Source organism: Odocoileus virginianus, chromosome 2 (genome assembly GCF_023699985.2).
Source record: "Odocoileus virginianus isolate 20LAN1187 ecotype Illinois chromosome 2, Ovbor_1.2, whole genome shotgun sequence".
In the NCBI taxonomy this organism is placed as follows: domain Eukaryota; kingdom Metazoa; phylum Chordata; class Mammalia; order Artiodactyla; family Cervidae; genus Odocoileus; species Odocoileus virginianus.
Window position 1 is genome coordinate 97,388,503 of NC_069675.1, and position 19,965 is coordinate 97,408,467.

A 19,965-nucleotide genomic window follows, 5' to 3' on the forward strand; every position below is an offset into this window, starting at 1 on the left:
GTGCCCTGGAGAAGTCACTGAAGCTCTCTGGTCCCCAGGCCTTCTGCTAACAAGTGGGGTCTGCAACACCAGCTCCCTACCAGAATCACTGGGATGAAAACAACCCTGGGAGAGTCAGCTCAGGACAGGGAGCAGACCCCGGTGAGTGCAGCCATGAGGCCTGGGTTCAAATACTGCCCCTGCCTTAACCTCTAGCTGACTTCCCCAGGACAGACGCCTCCATCTCCATCCTCATGGGAACAGTGGGGCGGACAAGAGCATCTTTCTCTGGGTAGGGGCAGAGCAGACGTGTGAGGGTATCCGCAAGAGCTGTGCGCCAGGCCTGCTGTGCAGTACCAGAGCCAACTCGTGTTATGCCCTTTCTAGAAGCCAAACAGGCTTCAAGCAGTAGTTCATTAAACCCTCACATCAAGCCCAGGTGTCGGATGCTATTACGATCCCCATTTTCCAGAGGTGGCAACTGAGGCTGGGCAAGGAGAGTCCTTTGCCCAAGGTCACACAACTGGAGAACGGTGAGAGTGGGAGCCCAGGGCAACCTGATTTTGAAGCTTTAAACCCCAACCATGACTATACCAAGTGCTCATCTAGGATCTGAAAGGAACCCTCAGAGTTGACTGGTCAGCCCATTTTACAGCTGAGAAAACTGAGGCCCAGAGAAGGGAAGAGATTAGCCTAGTCACAGAGCAGCGGCTGTTAGAACCAGGCCTATGACTTCCACTACTCACATTTATTGAGCACATTAACTGTGTGCCAGCTTTGAAGTGTTGTATATGTATCATTGCATGGAATCTTTTTTCAAAACTTAATTTTAATTGAAGGAAATTTGCGTCACAATATTGTGATGGCCTCAGCCATAGGTATACATGTGTCCCCTCCCTCCTTAACCTCCCTCCCCCCTCCTTCCCACCCCTCTAGGTGATAGAACCCCAGTTTGGGTTCCCTGAGTCATACCCCAAAATCCCATTGGCTATCTATTTTACACATGGTAGAGTATAGTGCATGTAAATTTTATAATAACTCCAGGAATAGAGAGATTTTTATTAACCCCATTTTTCATTTGGGTCAACTGAGGCAGTGGGGCAGTAACTTATTCAAGGTCACACAGCTAATTAACAGGAGAGGGAAGACCCACACCCAAAGAGTCGAGCTCTAGAACCCTTGTTCAGTGCCACTGGGGGTACCAGCTCCCTGCGGAGCCCAGGCTGGCCTTGCCTCGCAGCCGGATCCTAGGCAGACTTACAGCCAAAGGAGTGGGGTTGGCAGGGTTCCTGGGGCGTGGCCACCATGAGGCAAGGCAGGATGAAGCAGAGTCCCCAGCTGGGTAAGGCGCTGCCTGAGCTGGAAACGGGCACAAAGCTGAGGCTGGTGAGCTGTCTGCCCCCAAACCCTCAGCCCCCTGCCTCTGCAAAGAGAAATTTATCCAACAAAATGCAGGAGAGCTAAGAACACGTCTTGCTTTATGTGTCTCTTGTTGTAGGCAGTGCACATCTAGGGAGAAGCGTGGATGAAAGGCAACATATAAAATGCAATCAATTATGAATCACCATTACTGAATTAATCACATGTATGATTAATACAGTAATAATAATTAATGGGAGTGTGGTCTGGAGATTAGAGCTGAGAACTGGCCAGGAGGAGTCGGGGTGCTTCTGAACAGCCTCTGCCACTGCTTGGAGGTGCTACCCTGGGGAATGCCCTGGCCTTGGGTCTTGGTCTCTCCTGCCCCTGGTCCCGCCGTGGCCATGGAAGTCAGGGGCCCAGGAATGCCTCCAAACCCCTAGATGGTCCTGGGCTAGTTCCCACGATCTTACCACCTATTTCCAGCACATCGCAACTGCTCAAGGTCAAGGGGACAAATCGAAATCTTGGCCTGGCGTAACTGAGAAGGGAGTGAATCAGGTGAAGGGTGAGAAGGTGATGGGGGTGGCTTTTGAGCTTACATGACTTTAATCAGTGGTGTGAGCTCATTTTATCTGTCCATCCTTTAGTCTGTGTGCATCAGGGTTTGCCTTCTCTTGGAAATCCCCGGAGGGGCTAGACCTCATCTGTTACCGCGCATTGCAAAGCTGGGAGATCATTTCTGAGTGTGACTTTATAATTTCCTGTTACTTGTCTTACCCCATCCAAGCCTATTTTCTCACTGTGAAGGAGTCAAGCAACACAGAAAGAATATATATGTAATAAAGCATGTCATTCTCCATCTCTCCTATTTCTACTTTGGTGTCTATTTTAAATACATGTATACGTACATATCTATCTATTCATCTGTCTGTCTGTCTGTATCTGTATACATATCTCCTTTCTTTAAACAGTATAGGTGGAATAAAATCAAATGCATTATTCTGCAGATGTTTTCTAATAGTAGATTCCACATTCACAATTTGAATTTAAACTGTGCAATGGAGCCAAAACTCCACCAACAAAGAGGCTGCTTCGAGAGGGGAGCCAGCAATCATGGGGTGGGGGGGGGGGGGAGTGGGAGAGATTCATTAACCCTCTCCTGCCCCTGGTGCTCAGCTTCTTTCATTGCTGGTGAAAGGTCGTTTGTCACAAGATACCTTAATGAAATTTAAAAATGAACATCCCTTGACCACCTGGTCCCTACATGGCTAGAATCCTATTTGTTTCCCATCTTGGAAAAAAAAGCACTTTATGAGTCACTAGAAAGGGATGCTGTCTCCTGGAGGATGCTATGGCCTGCTGTCAGCTTGGCCTCATGGCCCAGGGACCATCTTCTGGGGCAAATACCCTCATTACGCAGAGGGGGAAACTGAGGCTAGGAGCGGGAAGCAATGGCCCCAGGCCATAGGGCGAGTAGGGGCGGAGCCGAGAAAGGTCCTTCATTCTGACTCTTTCCATGATTCCATAATTTCCAGGATCTGGAAAAAGGGGAGACTAGAAGACAGGTTCAGGAATGGGTCCCCAAAAAGTCTGCCGGCATCAACCCACTGGAGAGACAGGGAGTACTGGGGAGAGGCGGCTGCAGAGACATTTTAAACACCGTTTCAGTGGCATGTAGCTTTGCACATGGGTCACTGAAACCACCCAGGAAATAACAGGAGCACACCCCAGGTCCCTCCGCCGCGTTGAGGTGAATCATGGATAAGAAGCAACCTCCTCCAGTCTCGTTGGCTGTCCCGACAGGATCCAGACTTGGATGATGGAGGAGCAGGGCGTTTCCCAGGAATTGATGACCCTGCCTGGGGGCGACAGCAGGCCGAGGGCCGGTCCGGGTCATCACTCACCCTGCCTGGGTGGGAGCCCCACACTGTGCCCTTCGCTGCTGCTTGCAGGCGAAATGCTTAAAAATCAAATTGCTGAGATGTGTTCTCCTCCTCCACGGAGCTTCCTCCTGCTGGATGTTTTAAGGCCCGGGGAGAAGGTAAGCAGGGGCTGGCAAGCATCTGCTCCCCTGGACAGCCTTGTGGGGGGCGGGGGTGGGCTTCTCCAGTGGGAGGGCTTTGAGAGCACTTGTGGGAGGAGGCCCTTCATGGCCTTGTTCTGTCTGCTCCCTGGAAAAGGAAAAGACTCACCCACCACTCACATCTCACAGATGGGGAAACTGAGGCCTGGAAGCAATCTGTGCTGTGCGCCCCAAGTTAACCAGCAAGTCAGGGAGTAGAGGCAGAACCCCACGGGGGAGCCCAAGAGCCCTGCCTCCCAGGCCTGCGTCTTCCTCAGCTGTGTGACCTTGGGCAAGTTACTTAACATCTCTAAGCTTCATCTCTTAATATAACTTGGGACTTGACTAATAGGAGTTAAGTGCCAGGTCTGCGGGGAAGAACTGGTGGATAAGACACATCAAGCGGTTTGCATGGATCTTGGCATAAAGCAGGTGCTCAATAAATGTTAAATTATTATTATGACTATTAAAGCAGAGGACAGTCTTGAATTCCACGTCCACTCTGCAACAACAGGCTAAACGTTAGTCAGCAGCACACCCCCCTCGGGCAGCTTGGGGGAAGCCCAGAGGAGGGAAGGGTTAAGGCTGGCAGCGGGTTGGGGCCCTCAGGGGCACACCTTGCTCTTATCCCTGGCACCCTCCGCGACCTTGGCCCAGTCCCTCCTTGCTCTCTCTCCTTCCTCAGGCTTTGTTCTTGATGCATCCCAGTGACAGAGGCGGCTGCCTGAGCGCTGCAGTGAGAACCCACCCAGAGCGCGCCCCGGAGCATCTGAAAGCCACGGGTGCCCCTGCAAGGTGGAGACAGCTCTCCCCGCAGGCCTGGGAGGGAGCCCGGAAGGAAACCTCCGGGTGGGGGGCGGGGGCGCTGAAGAGCCCCCGGGGGCTGCCAGTGCGGCCAGTCCACTGGCCTCGGCCCTAGGCCCCCGCGGGAGTCCTCCCACGCCCTCCTCCCGGCTCGCCAGGGAGTGAGGCCCCTCCTGCCCCCTACCCCGCGCTCCCTCCGGAGCTGGCTTGTGGCTCCGTCAAAAGCAGGGCCCGTCAGGGTGGAGGCGGCGATGTGTCAGCTGGTATTCAGGCTCCGCTTGTGCGCTCAGATGGTCCCCCTCCCCGTCTCCCCAAATCCACCCACCCACCCCTTTACCCACTGCTTGGGGCCTTCTGGGTGGCAGCACTTCACAGGGAGACTGAGCAGCAGCCTTGAGCCCCTGGCTTGTCTGGGGGGGGGGCGCGGGGGGGTGCGGCGGAGGGCGGACTGACTCACTTGGACCCCTCCCCGGGGGCCGATGGGGCAGCCCCCACACCCATGGGCGCCGGTACCCGGTCGGGCCCCCGGGTTTTGGGGAAAGGAAGCCGCAGCCCCGCGGCGCCTGGCCCGAGCTGGCTGAGATGCGCTCTGCGTGCGGGGACCCGCTGGCCCCCGGGCCGGGAGGCGATGTGTAGGCTGCGACCCCCGTCCCCCCTCGCCCCCTCAGAGCAGGCTCGCTCCCGCGGCCGCCCGCTGGGGCCACCCTGGCCGCGGGCCCGCCGGGACGCCCCTGCTCGCCGCGCCCCTCCCCAGGCCGTGGCGCGTCCCCCGAGTCTCGCAGTATTTCCTTCCTGCACCTTTAAGAAGACCGCTGCTCCGTGGTGGGATGGTGTGTTAAAGCCACACAGAGGAAGTTACGCAGCCCGGATCAGACCGGGAGATAAAAGCCCCGATGGTGATCGTGAGTGATGGCAAGAGGATTTAGCCTCAGCATTAACTTGGAGCGGAGTGCAGGGGGGCAGTGAAGCGCCCCGGCCATCTGGCCCGCGCCGCGCCCCGGGGAGGGGGGGAATGCCCCGGCGCCCCGACGAGCCGCCGCGAAGCCCACCCGGGCCGGGGGCTGCCTGGTGCCCGAGCGCGGGTCCTCTCCGAGCCGCCCAGGGGGCCCCAAAAGTTTGCACTTGTTAGCGGCGACCTCCGGCTCGGCCCCCGGCGGGCGATGCGGGCGGTGCAGACGGCCCCCTCCCCCGGCCCGCGTCTCCGGGACGGCTGCGGGCGGCCCCCCCGGCGGCCGGAGGGCTCCCCAGCCCCGATCTGACGGCCACAGAGGCGGCGGGGGAAGGAGCAGCGGCTCGCAGCCCTCGGCCCTTGCCCCCACCCAGCGCCAGCCAGACGGGGGAGGCAGAGCGCCGGAGGGTGGCGGCCTCCGGGGTCTCCGCTCCGGGAAGCCGCTCGGAGCCGGGGTAAGGCGGGCGGGGAGAGCCCGGGAGGCGAGCGGGGTGGGGGGTGGGTGGATGTGCTGCAGCTTGGCCAGTCTCCTTTCATTTTTAAAGGGCTTCGGTGACCGCGCAGGCTTTCCCGGGGCCGGGAGCCACTTAACAGCAGCCCAGCCGAGGCTCGGATGCAAAAGTTATTGGTGGCGGCTGCTACTAGCTGAGGACCGGAGTCGCTTGGAGAGGGGTGTGTGAGTGTGCATTTGTAGCAACATCTTAAAGGAGTAGCTTGTCTTTCGGAGCTGGCTTTTTCCCCACCAGGGTCATTTCCCATCGTTTGTGCGAGTGAGTGGGGCGGGAGGGTGGATGTTAAGAGAACGTCTGGATATGTTTGTGGAAAGGAAATTAACCCTTCCTTCGGGCCGTTCCCCTACCCCGATTGAATCGCCACCCTCTAGAGCCACCCCAATTCCTGCCATCCCCTTCCCCTCTCGGAAAACTGGGAAAATGTGTGAGTTGCACAGAAAAACTCTTGCGTTCCGGCCGCCGCTAGAAACTTCTTTCGGCGCCTGGGAGGGGTGGGCTGATGGGGAGGGTTATGCGCCCGGACCGGCTCGGGGACACTGTGGAGTCGAACCTGAAGCTGGGTGGCGCGTGGACGGTGGGAGCAGGGGCCGCGGGAAGGCGGGAAGAGGACCGTGGGCTCGCGGGGTCCGCTGGCTCCGGCTCCCGAGTAAGTTGCCTGCCTGGGGGCTGGGGGTGGCGGCGGGGTCGCTGCCGGCTGCGGCGCTGGGCAGAAGGATGCGAGTAATTGCCGGGCGCTTTGCTCGGCGTCTCCTAATTAAGGGAGGAGGTGCCAAATGAGGGGGGCCCCTCGGCGCCAGCCCGGCCTTTATTAAAGGTGTGATTATTAATTGCTCCGGGGCTTGGACTCAACTTCGGAAAGACAAAAAGCGACGGAGGGATTGCCGGGCACGTTGCCGTGCGAGGCACGACCCCTGCAGCCCACCCGAAGCGAGGACTCGGAACCCCTGGGGTCCGCGGCGGGGAGCTGACCCCCACCCCGCCAGCAGCCCCGTGCCACAGCCCCACGCTCCCAGTGGAGGCCTCCTCGCGCTCCACCCGCCGCGCTCAACTTTTCGGGGTTGCCTGAGAGCTGAGAGGGCTTGGGGCTGGGAGGGAGGAGGTGGGCACCCGGAGCCCGAGAAGGCTGCCGTTCCGGGGCTGGGGCACCCGGGCTTGCGCGGCGGCGGTGAGCGGGTGCACCCATAGGACCGGCCGGGGTTGGGTGGGGGGGCGCTGGTTAGAGTTGGGAGGGTGGGGTGGAACTGGAAGGTGACCCCGACCTCACCTTAAGGTAGATTTCACCCCCTCTTCCGCTGTCCCCCTGGGAAGGAAGAAAGAAACCGAGGTGTGGGCTGGGCCCCGGGAGAAACCCCCAGCGCCCCCTCTCCAGGGACCACCTCTAGGGGTTCCCCGCCCACCAGGCAAGTTTCCCAGGAGGCGAGGGCCCAGCCGGCAACTCGGGAGGAGCTTGCTTCGAGCCCAGCCAGCTCGAGAGGCGCTAATTCAATAAGACAGAGAAATCTGAGTTCAGAAATCCTGGTAAAATCTAATTTTCGGGTTTTAATACCCTGGCTATCAGCCCCTCCCCCGCCCCTCCCGTTCCTGAGGACTCTTAAAAGAAAATAAAGCACATTGATTCTATTTGTTTCTGGGAGCTGCAGTTTCTTAATAATATCAGGTGAAGATTTATTTTCCAAAGAAAACAATCTACCGGGACCCAACCTCTTACTGTTGAAATTTCCCATACTGGCTTCTCTCTCCCCGCTTTCCGCCTCGCTGTGCCGGAGACTCTTGAGTCTCTCCCCCTCCCGTTTTTTCCTCTTTGGCAAAAACCGACTATAATAATATTCTCGTGCTGAGCTCACAATTCCCTTATGGTGCCAGCAACGCCCAATTGACTGACTAGTTGTAAACACATTTATTGCCCCCCTCCCGGGCAGATTTTGTCGTTGTTGGCCCCCCACCCTCACCCCGTTTTCCAGGGAATGCATGGTATTTAAGCCAACAGAACTGCAAAGCAATTAATAAATTTGCAAGGCGTGCTGCCTCGTGGATCTGGCGGGCCTCCTGGCCTCCTGGCCTCGCTGCCTCCCCGAGTCCAGCAGCGTTCAGGCTGGGAGCATCACTGCAGATGAAGGAAGCCCCAGGCTGGGTGGGTCCTCCCTGGGAGCCCGGCTCCTGGTGTCCCGTATCAGGAGCGCCCCTCCTGGGAGTGAACAGTTGGGAGCCCGCGGCTGGGAGAATTAATTAGGGACGTGCTGTTTTCTGGGCAGCATGAAGCTCAGACAGAGGCATCCAAACCTTTGCCGGCCGGCGCTATTTTATTTTTACTACATTTTCTCAGGTTGTAAAAATAGTCTCCAGGCGGATTCTTTCTGAGAGTTTTCTAGCAAGGAGCACATTCAAGGCCAGGCGGACTCTGTAACACCATTTCTCTCGAAACAGCCAGAGGTGAGATGTGAAAATGTGTCCCCCCGGCTCCTCATTCATCTCCATCAAGAGCCCTTCAGCCAAAGAGAGGGGCAGGGGCTGCCTTAATGCAGATTTATGATGCCCCCAGCCTGGAGCGCTGGGACCTAGGCTGGGGACTCCGCCTGGGGTGGAGCTGAGCCGTCAGCCCCCATCTGGACAGCGTCCCCAACCTTCTGGTTTGGCATTTGGGGCAGGAGTGTGTTTGTGTCTGGATGGAGAATGGAGGATAATGGAAACGTAGTTAACTCTTCAGGACCTTCTAGATACAATGGCCGAAGAGTCAGGTGAGCGGTGAAGGTAGCATGGATGCTGCAGCAGTTTGGGAATTTAGGAGCAACAATCAGAGATATAATTACCAGAATTAATAACGCATATGGCTCTGCTGTGACTCATTGCAGTAACCTTTGCCCTATTTATTGGCTAAGTATTTCTGGCCAGGATCCCTCACTGGGGGACCAGTTTCTCCGGTGATATATCAAATGTCTGGGAACACATCACATTACTGGAGTTGTGTTTTTTTTCCACAATGTAATATTCATCTTAGTTATATCTATTTAGGGCTTTTAAATAATTACCAGTAGCTTAAAATAGTAAAGCAATAATCATAATGGTGACCTGTATATAAACATACCCTCTAAGGATGACTGCGAAATTTTGGCCTCGATCCGAAAAATCTAATATGACACACCATCGTCACTTCCGTCAAAGTCATCAACATCCCTAGTTGCTTACAGTTGAAAATTAAGTTCACCATTTCAGAATTTTTGGAGACAGTTATTAGCACCTGATTCATAACTGTTGACCACACGTGGGCCATTCTTTATCTGAGCCTGTCCACACAGCCTCATCGACACAGATAATTACAGCCTCATCTCTGCCTTCAATGGTTTTGACATTTTGACTTGTCAGTCACAGTATTTTAAAGCCACCATTCCGTCTCGGCTCCTGGGGCTGTTTTAGAAAGTCACTGACCCCAAACAGGGACACTTCTGCTGACCCAAGGACCCCCAGAAATAAGGAGAAAGCTCATCGCCTTCTTGAATAAGGTACCCCGTCTCCAAATGTGCCTCTCTGATGTTAATGAAAATAACCCAGTTTTCTCCAGAGACCTTGCTAATGCAGCTTCGTGTTTTGCACGTTTTGCAGAGCGCTTTTGTTCTTCCACATCTTTATCCCCCTCTTTCTCTATTTAATTTGTTGCAGGTGTTGTTGCTAATGAGCTCTCTCTCCTCCCTTCCTACAATGAAAGACAAACCAGACCCCAGGTACCTGGATGGATTGGGAGCTGAAGTCTTAGAAACTTCCTGATAAGTTGCCGATGGCTACCAGCCAAGGTCAGCTGGCCCCATTAGCACCTGTCCCCACCAAAGCAGACCCAAATAAGCTGCTCCCCAGTTAACACCTCAGTCGCTTTTTTTGTGCTCCAGTCCAGCTGCGTGATTGTTGTCACTTTCAGCCCATATGAAAAGAAATCTCTTTCATTGGTCCAAAATGCCAAGGCCAGACCCATAGGGGAAACGTGTGTGCAGCTAACAGGTACGCCGCCTGATTTTGTTTTATCTTTACAACGCAGGCCGGAGGGTGGTGGTGCAGTTGTGTTGAGCACACATCACACATGAAAGGGCCCTTTAAAGAGCTGGATTGATTGGAAGGACAAAAATTAAAAGCAATCCGATCCGGCCTCATGCCAGATCCCTGCGGACTCTCTCCGTCTCCCATTTCCATCCACGGTCACAATTGGAGAGTCTGCCTGATTTGATCAGATTCACCTCTGGGAGAGGGGTGATGCCAAGGTGAGGAGGACACCAAATTGTGGGCAACTTCTTGATCTGCCCATCAGCACTCTGAGAAACGCTGGCTCTGGGTTTTCCACATCGGCCTCGGAAAAGCCAAGTTTCCTCGCTGTTTGCAACCTGGCAGAGCCCCTGGGACATCCGGCCTCCGTCGCCCGGTGGATGTGGCTTTTCCATGCGGAGGCTGCGCGTGCCGCCTGAGCCATCGCCGCCTCACCGGGCCCCCTGCGGGCCGCGCCCCCGGGGACTGTGCCGCCATGCTGCGCCTGCTGGCCCTCCTCCTGCCCTGCCTGCCGCTGGCCTCCGGGGACTACGACATCTGCAAATCCTGGGTGACCACGGACGAAGGCCCCACCTGGGAGTTCTATGCCTGCCAGCCCAAGGTGATGCGCCTGAAGGAGTATGTCAAGGTGAAGGTGGAGCCCTCCGGCATCACGTGCGGAGACCCCCCGGAGAGATTCTGCTCCCACGTAAGTCGGCCCCCTGCCCGTGGCCTTCACTCAGGCCAAGTTGGTGGGGGTGGGGGGTCTGGGCCAGACCCACAGGATGGGTGGGCAGAACAGGAGGACCTGGATGCCAGGCTGACTTTCCCGCCTGTAGGATTGGGACCCATCTCGGTCCGGCCTTGGAAACGTGCCAGAGCAAAGGATGCCGGGAGGATGCTGGGGTCACGTGACACCATTTTTTGGGGTGGGGAAATTCTTGGCCTGGTGATCACTGGATCCTCTCCTCTGGGGAAAACCACCAAACCACCCAAGGCACAGTTGCCCAGCCTTGAAGATAAGCCCCGCCTCCCTTGTAGGAAGTCAGCATCTGGGCGAGCAAGCAAGGTGCTATTTGCAAGACTGCACTCTGCCCTCCGCCTGTTCATCCCTCCAGGGGGTCACCTCCTGGTCCACCCAATCCAGTCCAGCAAACCATTTGCCAAGCGAAGAGAGGCCAAGCGCCCTTTGCGGGGGAAGGTCTGGTGGAAGTGCAGAGGGGATTCGTAAGGCAGGAAGGAAGGGGTCAGATCCGGGTGGCTGGTGACGATGGCACCCTTTCTGATTCCATCACGATGTGCAGTGACCACAGTCACTGGTTAAGTCAGGGGAAGGGAGGCTTTCAGGTGTTGTTACTTGAATCTCTAGTTAAAAGACGGAGTCAGAGCCACAGGGTCCATCAGCACTCCATTAACAACAACAATACTAACAGTGGGGGCATTTGTGCCGGTCCCGAGTGTGGCGGCTGAAAGCTCAATACGAGGCATTCCTTGGAGTCCTCGCTCAGTTCAGCTGGGCTGATTCTGTGCCGCACAGTTTCAGGAAGTGAGCTCCGGACGGGCGGCATCGCTGAGTGCTGTCCTCTGAAGTGCACACAGCACACACTCAGGTCACCCTAAGGCGTTTAGTTCACCCTAAAATGCTCAGACTGGGGACTTCCCTGCTGGTCCAGTGGTTGAAAATCCACCTTGCTGTTCAAGGGACACGGGTTCTATCCCTGGTCAGGGAACTAAGATCCCACATGCCATGGAATGACTGAGCCTGAGTGCTACAGCTACTAAAGCCTGAGCACTCTGGAGACCAGGAGCCACGACTAGAGGGCCTGTGTGCCTCAAGGAAAGATCCCACGTGTCACAACCAAGTCCTGATGCAGCCAAATAAATAAATAAACATTTAAAAATAAATTAATAAAATAAACCCTCAGACTAGGGTCTGGCACAGAGCAAGTGCCCCTAGATGGTAGCTATCATCATTCCCATTGTACAGATGGAGAAACTGAGGCCCAAAGTCACAGCCCAAGAAGTGGTAAAGCTCTGATGGGAGCGTCTGGCTCGAGAGCCACTGAGCTGATCTGCTTCCCAAAAGATGCCTTCCGCTGGGCAGAGCCCTGCAGGCCCTGGGCCAGGCAGGAGGCTGGACAGGGAAGCCAGGCTGCAGAAGCCACAGGTGGGCTGGGTGTCATCCTTGGGTGGTTGCTGCCTCCATGTGTCCTGGGAGAGCCTCCAGCGCTCTGGGTTTATGGACGGACTGAGGGGTGTCCCCACCGGGCTCCTAAGGATGGCTCAGTCCTGTGCGGTGCTTGGGTCCTATCCCAGAGCTGTCAGCTTGGGAAGGTAGGTTCCCACGGTCAGTGGTCAGGAGGCTGTCACTGTGGGCAGTGGAGACTGGCTGGCCCCAGCTGGGGAGAGAGGGAGACAGGGAAGGAGAAGGCAGCACAGGGCCAGGAGCGAGGGACCGGATGGTCCCACTTCACTGAGGACCCCAGGGCTTCGCTGGCCCAGGGATGGGCGTGGGGGCTGGTCCCTGAAGGTCAGGGCCAAGGTAAGCACTGGGGGAGCCCAGCTCTGATCCACGTCTCAGGCCCAGTGCCCGCCCCAGCTCATGTGAGGACTTCTCCACTCGACTCCCAGAGCAGAGTCAACCGCTGCCTCTTGTGTTAGAGTCTTGACTATATTTCTTCTTTTAAATATTCATCGCGATCTTAATGTGTCGGGGGCGGGGGCATGGGGTGGGTGGTGAAATCGTAAATCACTGGACCAGCCTCTGGTCAAGGCCCGAGAAGTGGGGATGACCATCAGGTGCAAGTCCGAGGCCCTCTCCTGGCCAAGGCTGGCTCAGGATGCTCTGGGCCCTGGGCCTCCGCCCTGCCCCCATTCTCACACAGAGAACCCAGCGCAGCTGCCAAGGTGGGGTGGTCACCCCCCCACAGTCCCGATGCCGCCCAGCCTGGGTCCTGGAACCCTGGGCTGTGGAAGGACCTTCTGTCACCTTCCTGTCCTTTCCTGGGAAGATGGCGAGGAGGGCAGTGGTGGAAAAACAGCATCTCCACCTTCCTCTGCTAGATGGGTCCTCAGTGTCCTGACATCAACCTGATGTACTTAAATGTTTCATGATGGGCTGCCATCCGGCTCTGCCTTTGATCACGAACATGCAGCCAACGGGGGTGGGGACACCGCCCAGGCTGCTTCTGCAGGGAGGAGGGGGTCACATCCAGTTGGATTCAAACCCCCGCCCTGCTGTTTACAACAGCTTCCCCGGGCAGGTTGTGTGCAGGTCTCATTAAATCATCTCTAGGATGCTCCACAGAGAAGGCAATGGCACTCCACTCCAGTACTTTTGCCTGGAAAATCCCATGGACGGAGGAGCCTGGTAGGCTGCAGTCCATGGAGTCGCGAAGAGTCGGACATTACTGAGCGACTTCACTTTCACTTTTCACTTTTATGCATTGGAGAAGGAAATGGCAACCCACTCCAGTGTTCTTGCCTGGAGAATCCCAGGAATGGGGTCGCACAGAGTCAGACACGACTGAAGTGATTTAGCAGCAGGATGCTCCAAGGTGGTGACCGTTCTAATCCCATTTTAGGGATTAGAAAGTGTTGGCTAAATCCCGCCAAGGTCGCTCGGTCTAAAGGGCAGGCCGGGAACTTGTGCGCAGCCAGGCAAGGCCTGTGCTTACGTGCCAGGTGGCCCACCTTCCCTCTCTGAGCTTCGGTGAAGCCGAGATGCTGCTCCTGAAGGCATGTCACAGTGCTGGGGAAATGACACAGCCCAGCCAGGCGAGTCCCGGCACATAGTAGGTGCTCAAGGTGTGGTAGCTGTTGTTTGCTTATTATTGTGGCTTTTAAGCCCTCAGTGGTGTCCCGGCCTTTTCTTCTCTGCCCTTCTCCAGCCTTGAGGACGCCACGCCCTGCATTCCTAGTCTCAGGGCCGCAGGCAGTTGGATGTGTGCTCTGGAAGCTGTTAATTCCTCTAGCCTTGGCCGGTGGTTTTAACCAGCCACCAGGGGGCGCCCTAGTGGCTCCCAGGCAGCCCTCAGCCCCACTTCAGCCTCAGGATGGCCCAGTGGGTCCTTGTTTCCTGGCATCCCTCCTGCAGTTAGTGCTGGGCCTGTCGCAGCATCCATCCAGAATGGCGCGTGAGCCCTGAAGCATCCTGAGGGTGCATCGGGGGCCGGGGGGTGAGGGGTGGGGGGCAACTGCCCCTTGCAGGCTTCAGCACGCAGACTCTCCCGGCCTTGGACTCGTTGTCCTTCCACAAGGCCACCTGAGACCTGAATTGTAAATTCCAGCCCGGTGAGGAAGGGGAGGGAGGAGGAAGACCAAGATAAATGAATAAATAAAAACCTATTGGCTCTAAATGCACAATGAGAATTAATAGGGCTGAGCTCTCAACCAAAGATTGTCGGGCAAGGGCGAAATTTCAATGAGGGCTGCGGGAGATGGCGGGCAGCCTCCCACCTCTGACTCCCAGTGCCTGGGCAGAGGGGGCCAGCCTGCTGAGTCTGCAGAGCCAGAGAGAAGGAGGCAAAGGCTTCTCAGCCTCTCGCAGGACCCCTGGAGGGTGGGGAGCAGCCCCACGGTGCTCTGAAAGAGAGGCTGCCCACCAGCCACCTGCACGGCCACGAAAGGAGGGGGGCACCCTTGCCCTTGTGCCTTGAGTCTCAGGAGAGAGATGGTGAGGAAAGAGGGCCGGGGGCACAGACCAGGCAGCTGATGTTGAAAATGGCCCTACAGCTGGCTGCCCACTCGCTACCCAAGCTATCCTCCCAAGATGCATCTTGTTAGAAACACTGGGTCCTAGGCACCCCCCCACCCAGACCCTCAGAGCCAGAAGCTGCATTTTAACAGGAAATTCAGGTAATTCAGATGCACACAGGGTATGCTCTGAGCAACACTGTTCTACATAATCCGTCAGCGATGGGTGATACTTATTATTGATGATGGGCAGGCAAGAGACCTGTGCTTCCCATGGGACCTTTGCAGAGTAAGGGGATGTCACTACTGCTGAAGGAGAAAGGCACACAGCAGGAGGAGCGGGGGTCCCAGAGTGAGGGGTGAAGCTGGGAGCTCAGATTCCTGAATGTTGGGGACCCGTTGGAAGGTTCTGGAAAGGTGTTATGATATCCAGAAAAAAGCATCAAGCCTGGAATCCAAAGACCTGAGCTTGCATCTCGGCTTTGCTGCTTATGGGCTGAGTGATCTGGGGCAAGTCTCTGAGACTCCGTTTCCCCACCAGTAACAGGAGGTGATGATGGCTGCCTTGCCCACCTCTCCAGGTTGCTGGGAGAAGGAAGTGGTTCTCTCAGCATATCAGCAAGTGCTTAGAGAGTACCAGTGTTCTTCCAATGTGAGGCTTTGATAGTGCTGTTGATCCCGTCTTGAGCATCTGGACTTTTCCACGGTGAAACAAGTGAATGTTAAACATTTCATCTGAGGAAACTTCAGCACACAGAGACGCCAGGGTCTTGTCATACAGGAAAACTTAGAATACACATATTTCTCAGAAGCCGCTTTGCTTTCTCTGTGCCTCAGTTTACCCAGATGCAGAGCCAGTGGCCCCATCCCTCACCCAGGGGGTCTGCTGGGGTGATAACTCAGGTGGCAGGTGGGTCCTGGAGACCTCAAGCTCCTCCCCACTATGACACTGAACACCGCAGTCAAGGTCACAGGTGCCCCGCCTCCTGCCAGACCGTGATGTTTACGAAATGTTTCCATCCAGCGGCGCTGAGCTCACCAGCACCAGGCTCACTGGCCTGGGTCCCCTCTCCCTCTGTGTTCTGGCCCCAAACCCACGGAGGACAGCCTGGGGAACATCCAGCCTCCCGCTTCTCCCCATCACACCGCTCCTGTCCCGTTTCCGGGGCTGACCTCGTGCCAGGCGCAGCTGTCAGGGGAAAGTGAGATAACTTCCCCCTGAGTGAGATAACTCTTACAAATCCAAGTAGACAGCAAGAGAAACAGGGCAGGTGTTCAGGGGGTACCCGCCTAACACCGAGTAGGTGAGCCGGACATCTAGTGTAAGGAGCTTGCAAAGGATGAAGGCGCATCCCCCCACCCCCGGCCCCACCATCCCTCCCAGCTCCAGCTTCCCGCAAAGTTTTCCCGCCTCCTCCATGTCTGACCCTTTTGTGCTTACCTAGATAACCCAGGCTCCTTTTTCAAGGTTCAGGCTGGAACCCACCTTCTCCAGGAGGCTTTTCCTGACTCCCTAGCCCAGGCGGGTTAAAAGACCTCATCTGGCAACATCCTTGTCATTTAAGCTCACAGATGTGGCCTCCTAGTTAAGAGCTCAGGCTCTAGAGGCGGAGAGGTAGAGGTTGGAATCCCCTGCTGTGTGACCTTTGGCACGAGGCTTAACCTCTCTGAGTCTCATTTCATTAAACAGGACTATTGATAGAATACACATATGGATGCTCAATTCATGCTCATTATTCTATGCCCGATGTTTGCCTCCCTACTGGGCTGGGAGCTCCTCGGAGGCACGGCTGCCTTGTTCATCTTCACATCCCTGCCTTCTGACTCAGTCAGTGCTTAGCAGGCATTTACTGAACCAATGGATGGGTGGGTTGAAGGACAGTGTGATCCAGGAAGGCTTCTCGGAGGAGGAGAGATTAGGGCTGAGTCTTACAGGAAGATCTAGGGTTTCAATCGGGACAGAGGAGGCACCCAAAGCCTCACTTCTCCCCATCTGCGCCCCTGTTCTGTGAGGTTTTCAATCAGCTGATAGCCGGAGTCCTTCCTTAAGCAGGAAGCGATTTTGGAAACTGAGCTTCACCCAGCCCTTAGTTAAAGCTGCTCAGTCTCTTGAAACGCCCGAGGCAGGTCCCAGCCTGGGACAAGAATAGTTCCATGCATGACATCTTGTTGCTTAGTGAAACCTCCTTCCTGGGGAGCGGACAGGTGACAGGATGGGGACAGCCCTGCCTGCGAGGGCCCCGTGGCTGAGATCCTGGCCTCCTACATTTTCAAGGGAAGGAGTTTGGGTCCAGACACCCTGAGGAGGGTAGGGGGCAGAGCCTCTGGAGTGCCTAGGGGAAGGGAAAGGGCTTGGAGGAGACATCATTCCAAAGAGTGTCAGACTTAGAACTTCGAGAACTTTCCAGTTTATGCACCCTACCTTCCCCAGGCTCATCTGCCTCTCTACATCCCCTGGCCCTGACTTTTCATATATATTCATTTTTCTGCTTCAATGCGTGTTTAACACAAACTGCCTCAAGTTCCACGTGTGACAACGAAGCAGGGGGTGGATGGATGGACAGGCAGGAGTCCCCGGCTGTGGATGAGAAGTTGAGGTTCGGGGCGGGGCGAGTCGGTGCTCATGCTCATCCCCTTCTGGGACTTTGGGTAAGTCCTTTGTGCTCTGAGCCTCGGTTTTCTCATCTGAAAACTGGGCTGATGTAAAAACACGATCTCAAAGGATGGTTGTCCAGGTGAGATGAGAAAAGGCATGAAAGCCCCTAGCGGGGAGCCTGGCATAAAGTGAATGTTCTCCAACATTCACCCCAACTAGGGTTTCACCCCTAGTCTAGAATTTAGCTTGAGCGACACAAGGAGTAAAAGTGGACTTTAACAGAAGAGGAGACCAGGAGCCCAGTGTGTAAGTGTGCTGGCGGGGCGAAGGGGGCTGGGAGTGGTGCGTCAGAGCAGAGGGCATGAAGGATGGGGGCTGGCTGGTGCTGGGCCCCCGCCAGGGTCTCCGCGCAGCAAGGACAGCCGCTTAGCCAGGTTTCCCCAGCTGTGCAACGAGGCTTGGCTTGTGTGAGGTGGAAGTTCAGAGGCGGGGGGGCTGGGCACCAGGGTGGTCTGTGACCTTGAGGGGCTGGAAGGATTCAGAAGAGCGATGGTGGGAGCAGCAGGAATCACAATTCGGAGGTGCAGGAAGGGGGTCCGGGTGACATCAAGGGAGAGCGTGTGGATGACAGGGGAGGGGACAGGCCACTTGGCCTGTTGGTTTCATCAAAGCCCCTGCCCTGTAAGCCTTGGGCGGGGCTGTCGCTGTGCCCTGGATGGAGAGATAGACCAAGGCTCCCCACGGCCCACTGTTGGTGGAGCTGGGATTCAGCCTTCTCTGCCTGGCTCCTAACCACTCTCCAGTGTCAGAGGGATTTGACCCAGGGTATCGGGGGAGGAGGGGAGGAGGAGAGGAGCCCTGGGCAGGCAGAGACCCGAGGAGGCCCACGGGGCACGCAGTCCTGGGGCTGGAACGGAGCTTGGCAGGCTCCAAGAAGCAGGAGCCAAGCTGCAGCCCCTCCCCCTTACCAGCCAGCCATCACCACCCCAGGAAGGGGGTCCAGGCTGTGTTCTGGACCCAGGCCTGGCCAGGGCCCATGTGGCCCACTAGGAGGCCTGGCTCTTTCCTGGAGAGAACAAGAGTGTTGGAGAAAGTGGGAAACGGCAGACGATGCACGGTTCTGTTCGGCTTCGGTTTGCAGGTTCTGATTTTTTTTTTCTTAATCATCACAGCAGATTTGCTTAAATATATGAAAATGTGTTTCTAATTCCCCAAGCACACACCAATGGCTGGCAGGGGGAAAGGGGCCAGGGAGTGGTGTGTCAGAGCAGTTGGAGTGAAGGATTGGGGCTGGGTGGTGCTTGACCCCCTCCAGAGTCTCCTCCGGGCAAGGACAGCCCCTTAGCCAAGTTTCCCCAGCTGTACAACGAGGTTTTGCTAGGTTAACCACTTCATCCAGTGTCGCTGCGTGATCGTAGATGCGTTCTCAGAATTTGGGGAAGACCTATGCCAGAGTTCAGACTTGGTCAAAAACTGACAAAACGGGGGTTGGGGGGAGGTTTCCATTGCAGATAGAGGGGACCTGAATGTATTTCCTATGCTCAGTGCAGCACTGGGATTTTTTATTTCCAAGTTCCAATCCCTTTATTATAGTATTCTATTAAAGGAAAATCAAACCAAGGAAAAACAAAGCTGAGTGCTAAAGATGTAATGGTACATCACATCATTTCCCTTTGGTGTCTGCTTCTAAATTCTTTTTTAAAAAATTAATTGAGGTGTAATTGACATAGAACATTCTATCAGTTTTGGGTGTACAACAGAATGGTTTGATACAGGTACACATTGGAAAAGGAGGGACTTCCCCAGTGGTCCAGTGGTTAAGACTCTGCCCTTCCCGTGCAGGGGGTGTGGGCTTGATCACTGGTTGGGGAACTAGGATCCCACATGCGGCCAAAAAAACAAAAAACTATTATGAAAGAATTAGCACTCTAAGTTTAGTTTATATCTATCACCATATACTCACAGTTACAATTTTATTTTCTTGTGATGAAGGCACTTTAAAAATATTTTTTCATTGAAAAAAATTGTGATGGTAGTCACATAACATGATTAACCATTAATTTTTTAAAAGTTGGGGTAAAATATGTATAACATAGGATCTGCCTTTTTAGCCGTTTTTAAATGTACAGTTCAGTGGCATTTAGCGCATTTACAGTGTTGTGCAACCAACGTCTCTATTTCCAAGACAGTTTCATCATTTTCTGAAAGGAAATCCCATCTCTCTCAGTAGCCACTCCCCATTCCCCCATCCCCGGCGCTTGGCAGTCATTAGTCTGCTTTCTAGCTCATGCATTTGCCCATTCCAGACACATCATTTAAATTGACCAAGACAAGGTGTGACTTTTTAATCTGGCTTCCTTCACTCAGCATCATATTCTTGAGCTTCATCTATATTATAGTGAGTACCAGTACCTTGTTCTTTTTTCTAGCTGAATAATATTCCATCGTGTGCTCTACCACATTTTGTTTATCCATTCATTTGTTGATGGGCATGTGGATTGTTTCCGCTTTTTGGCTATTATGAATCATATTGTTATGAACATTTATGTACAAGTTTTTGTGTGGACCTATGGTTTCATCTCTCTTGGGGCTATACCTAGGGGGGGAATTGCTGGGTCATATTGGGCTTCCCTAGTGGTCAGATGGTAAAGAATCTGCCTGCAATGTGGGAGACCTAAGTTTGATTCGTGGGTTGGGAAGATCCCCTGGAGAAGGGAATAGCAAACCACTCTAGTATTCTTGCCTGGAGAATTCCATCAACAGAAGAGCCTGGCGAGCTACAGTCCATGGGGTCACAAAGAGGCGGACATGACTGAGTGACTAGCACACACACACACGTGGTAATTTTAGATTTAAGTTTCTGAGCAACTGCCGAACTGTTTTTCAGAACAGTTGCACCATTTTACATTCTTACCAGCACTGTTACAAGGGGTCCAATTTCTCCATGTCCCTGCCAACACTTGTTACTTTCCAGTTTTCTTTTTTATTATAATGGCTAACC

The 19,965-nt window shown here is 55.0% G+C and overlaps 1 protein-coding gene across 16 annotated transcripts in view; it reads left to right on the plus strand.

Annotated features, from left to right (window-relative positions):
* The first annotated feature begins 4,559 nt into the window (after positions 1–4,559).
* The window catches only part of NTNG2 (netrin G2), a 73,505-nt gene continuing 58,099 nt past the window's right edge, over positions 4,560–19,965 (plus strand). The window contains exons 1-6 of one of the 16 annotated variants that reach the window (XM_070454855.1): positions 4,560–5,611; positions 5,702–5,832; positions 7,992–8,098; positions 8,208–8,403; positions 9,323–9,453; positions 9,693–10,382. In XM_070454855.1, the coding sequence (XP_070310956.1) occupies positions 10,170–10,382 (213 nt within the window). In that variant the 5' untranslated portion in view covers positions 4,560–5,611; positions 5,702–5,832; positions 7,992–8,098; ... (1 more) ...; positions 9,323–9,453; positions 9,693–10,169. Of the gene's footprint in view, positions 5,612–5,701; positions 5,833–5,854; positions 6,315–7,991; positions 8,099–8,207; positions 8,404–8,433; positions 9,166–9,322; positions 10,383–19,965 lie in introns of those variants that run through there. The other 15 variants (XM_070454854.1, XM_070454856.1, XM_070454861.1 and 12 more) reach the window with 15 other exon arrangements.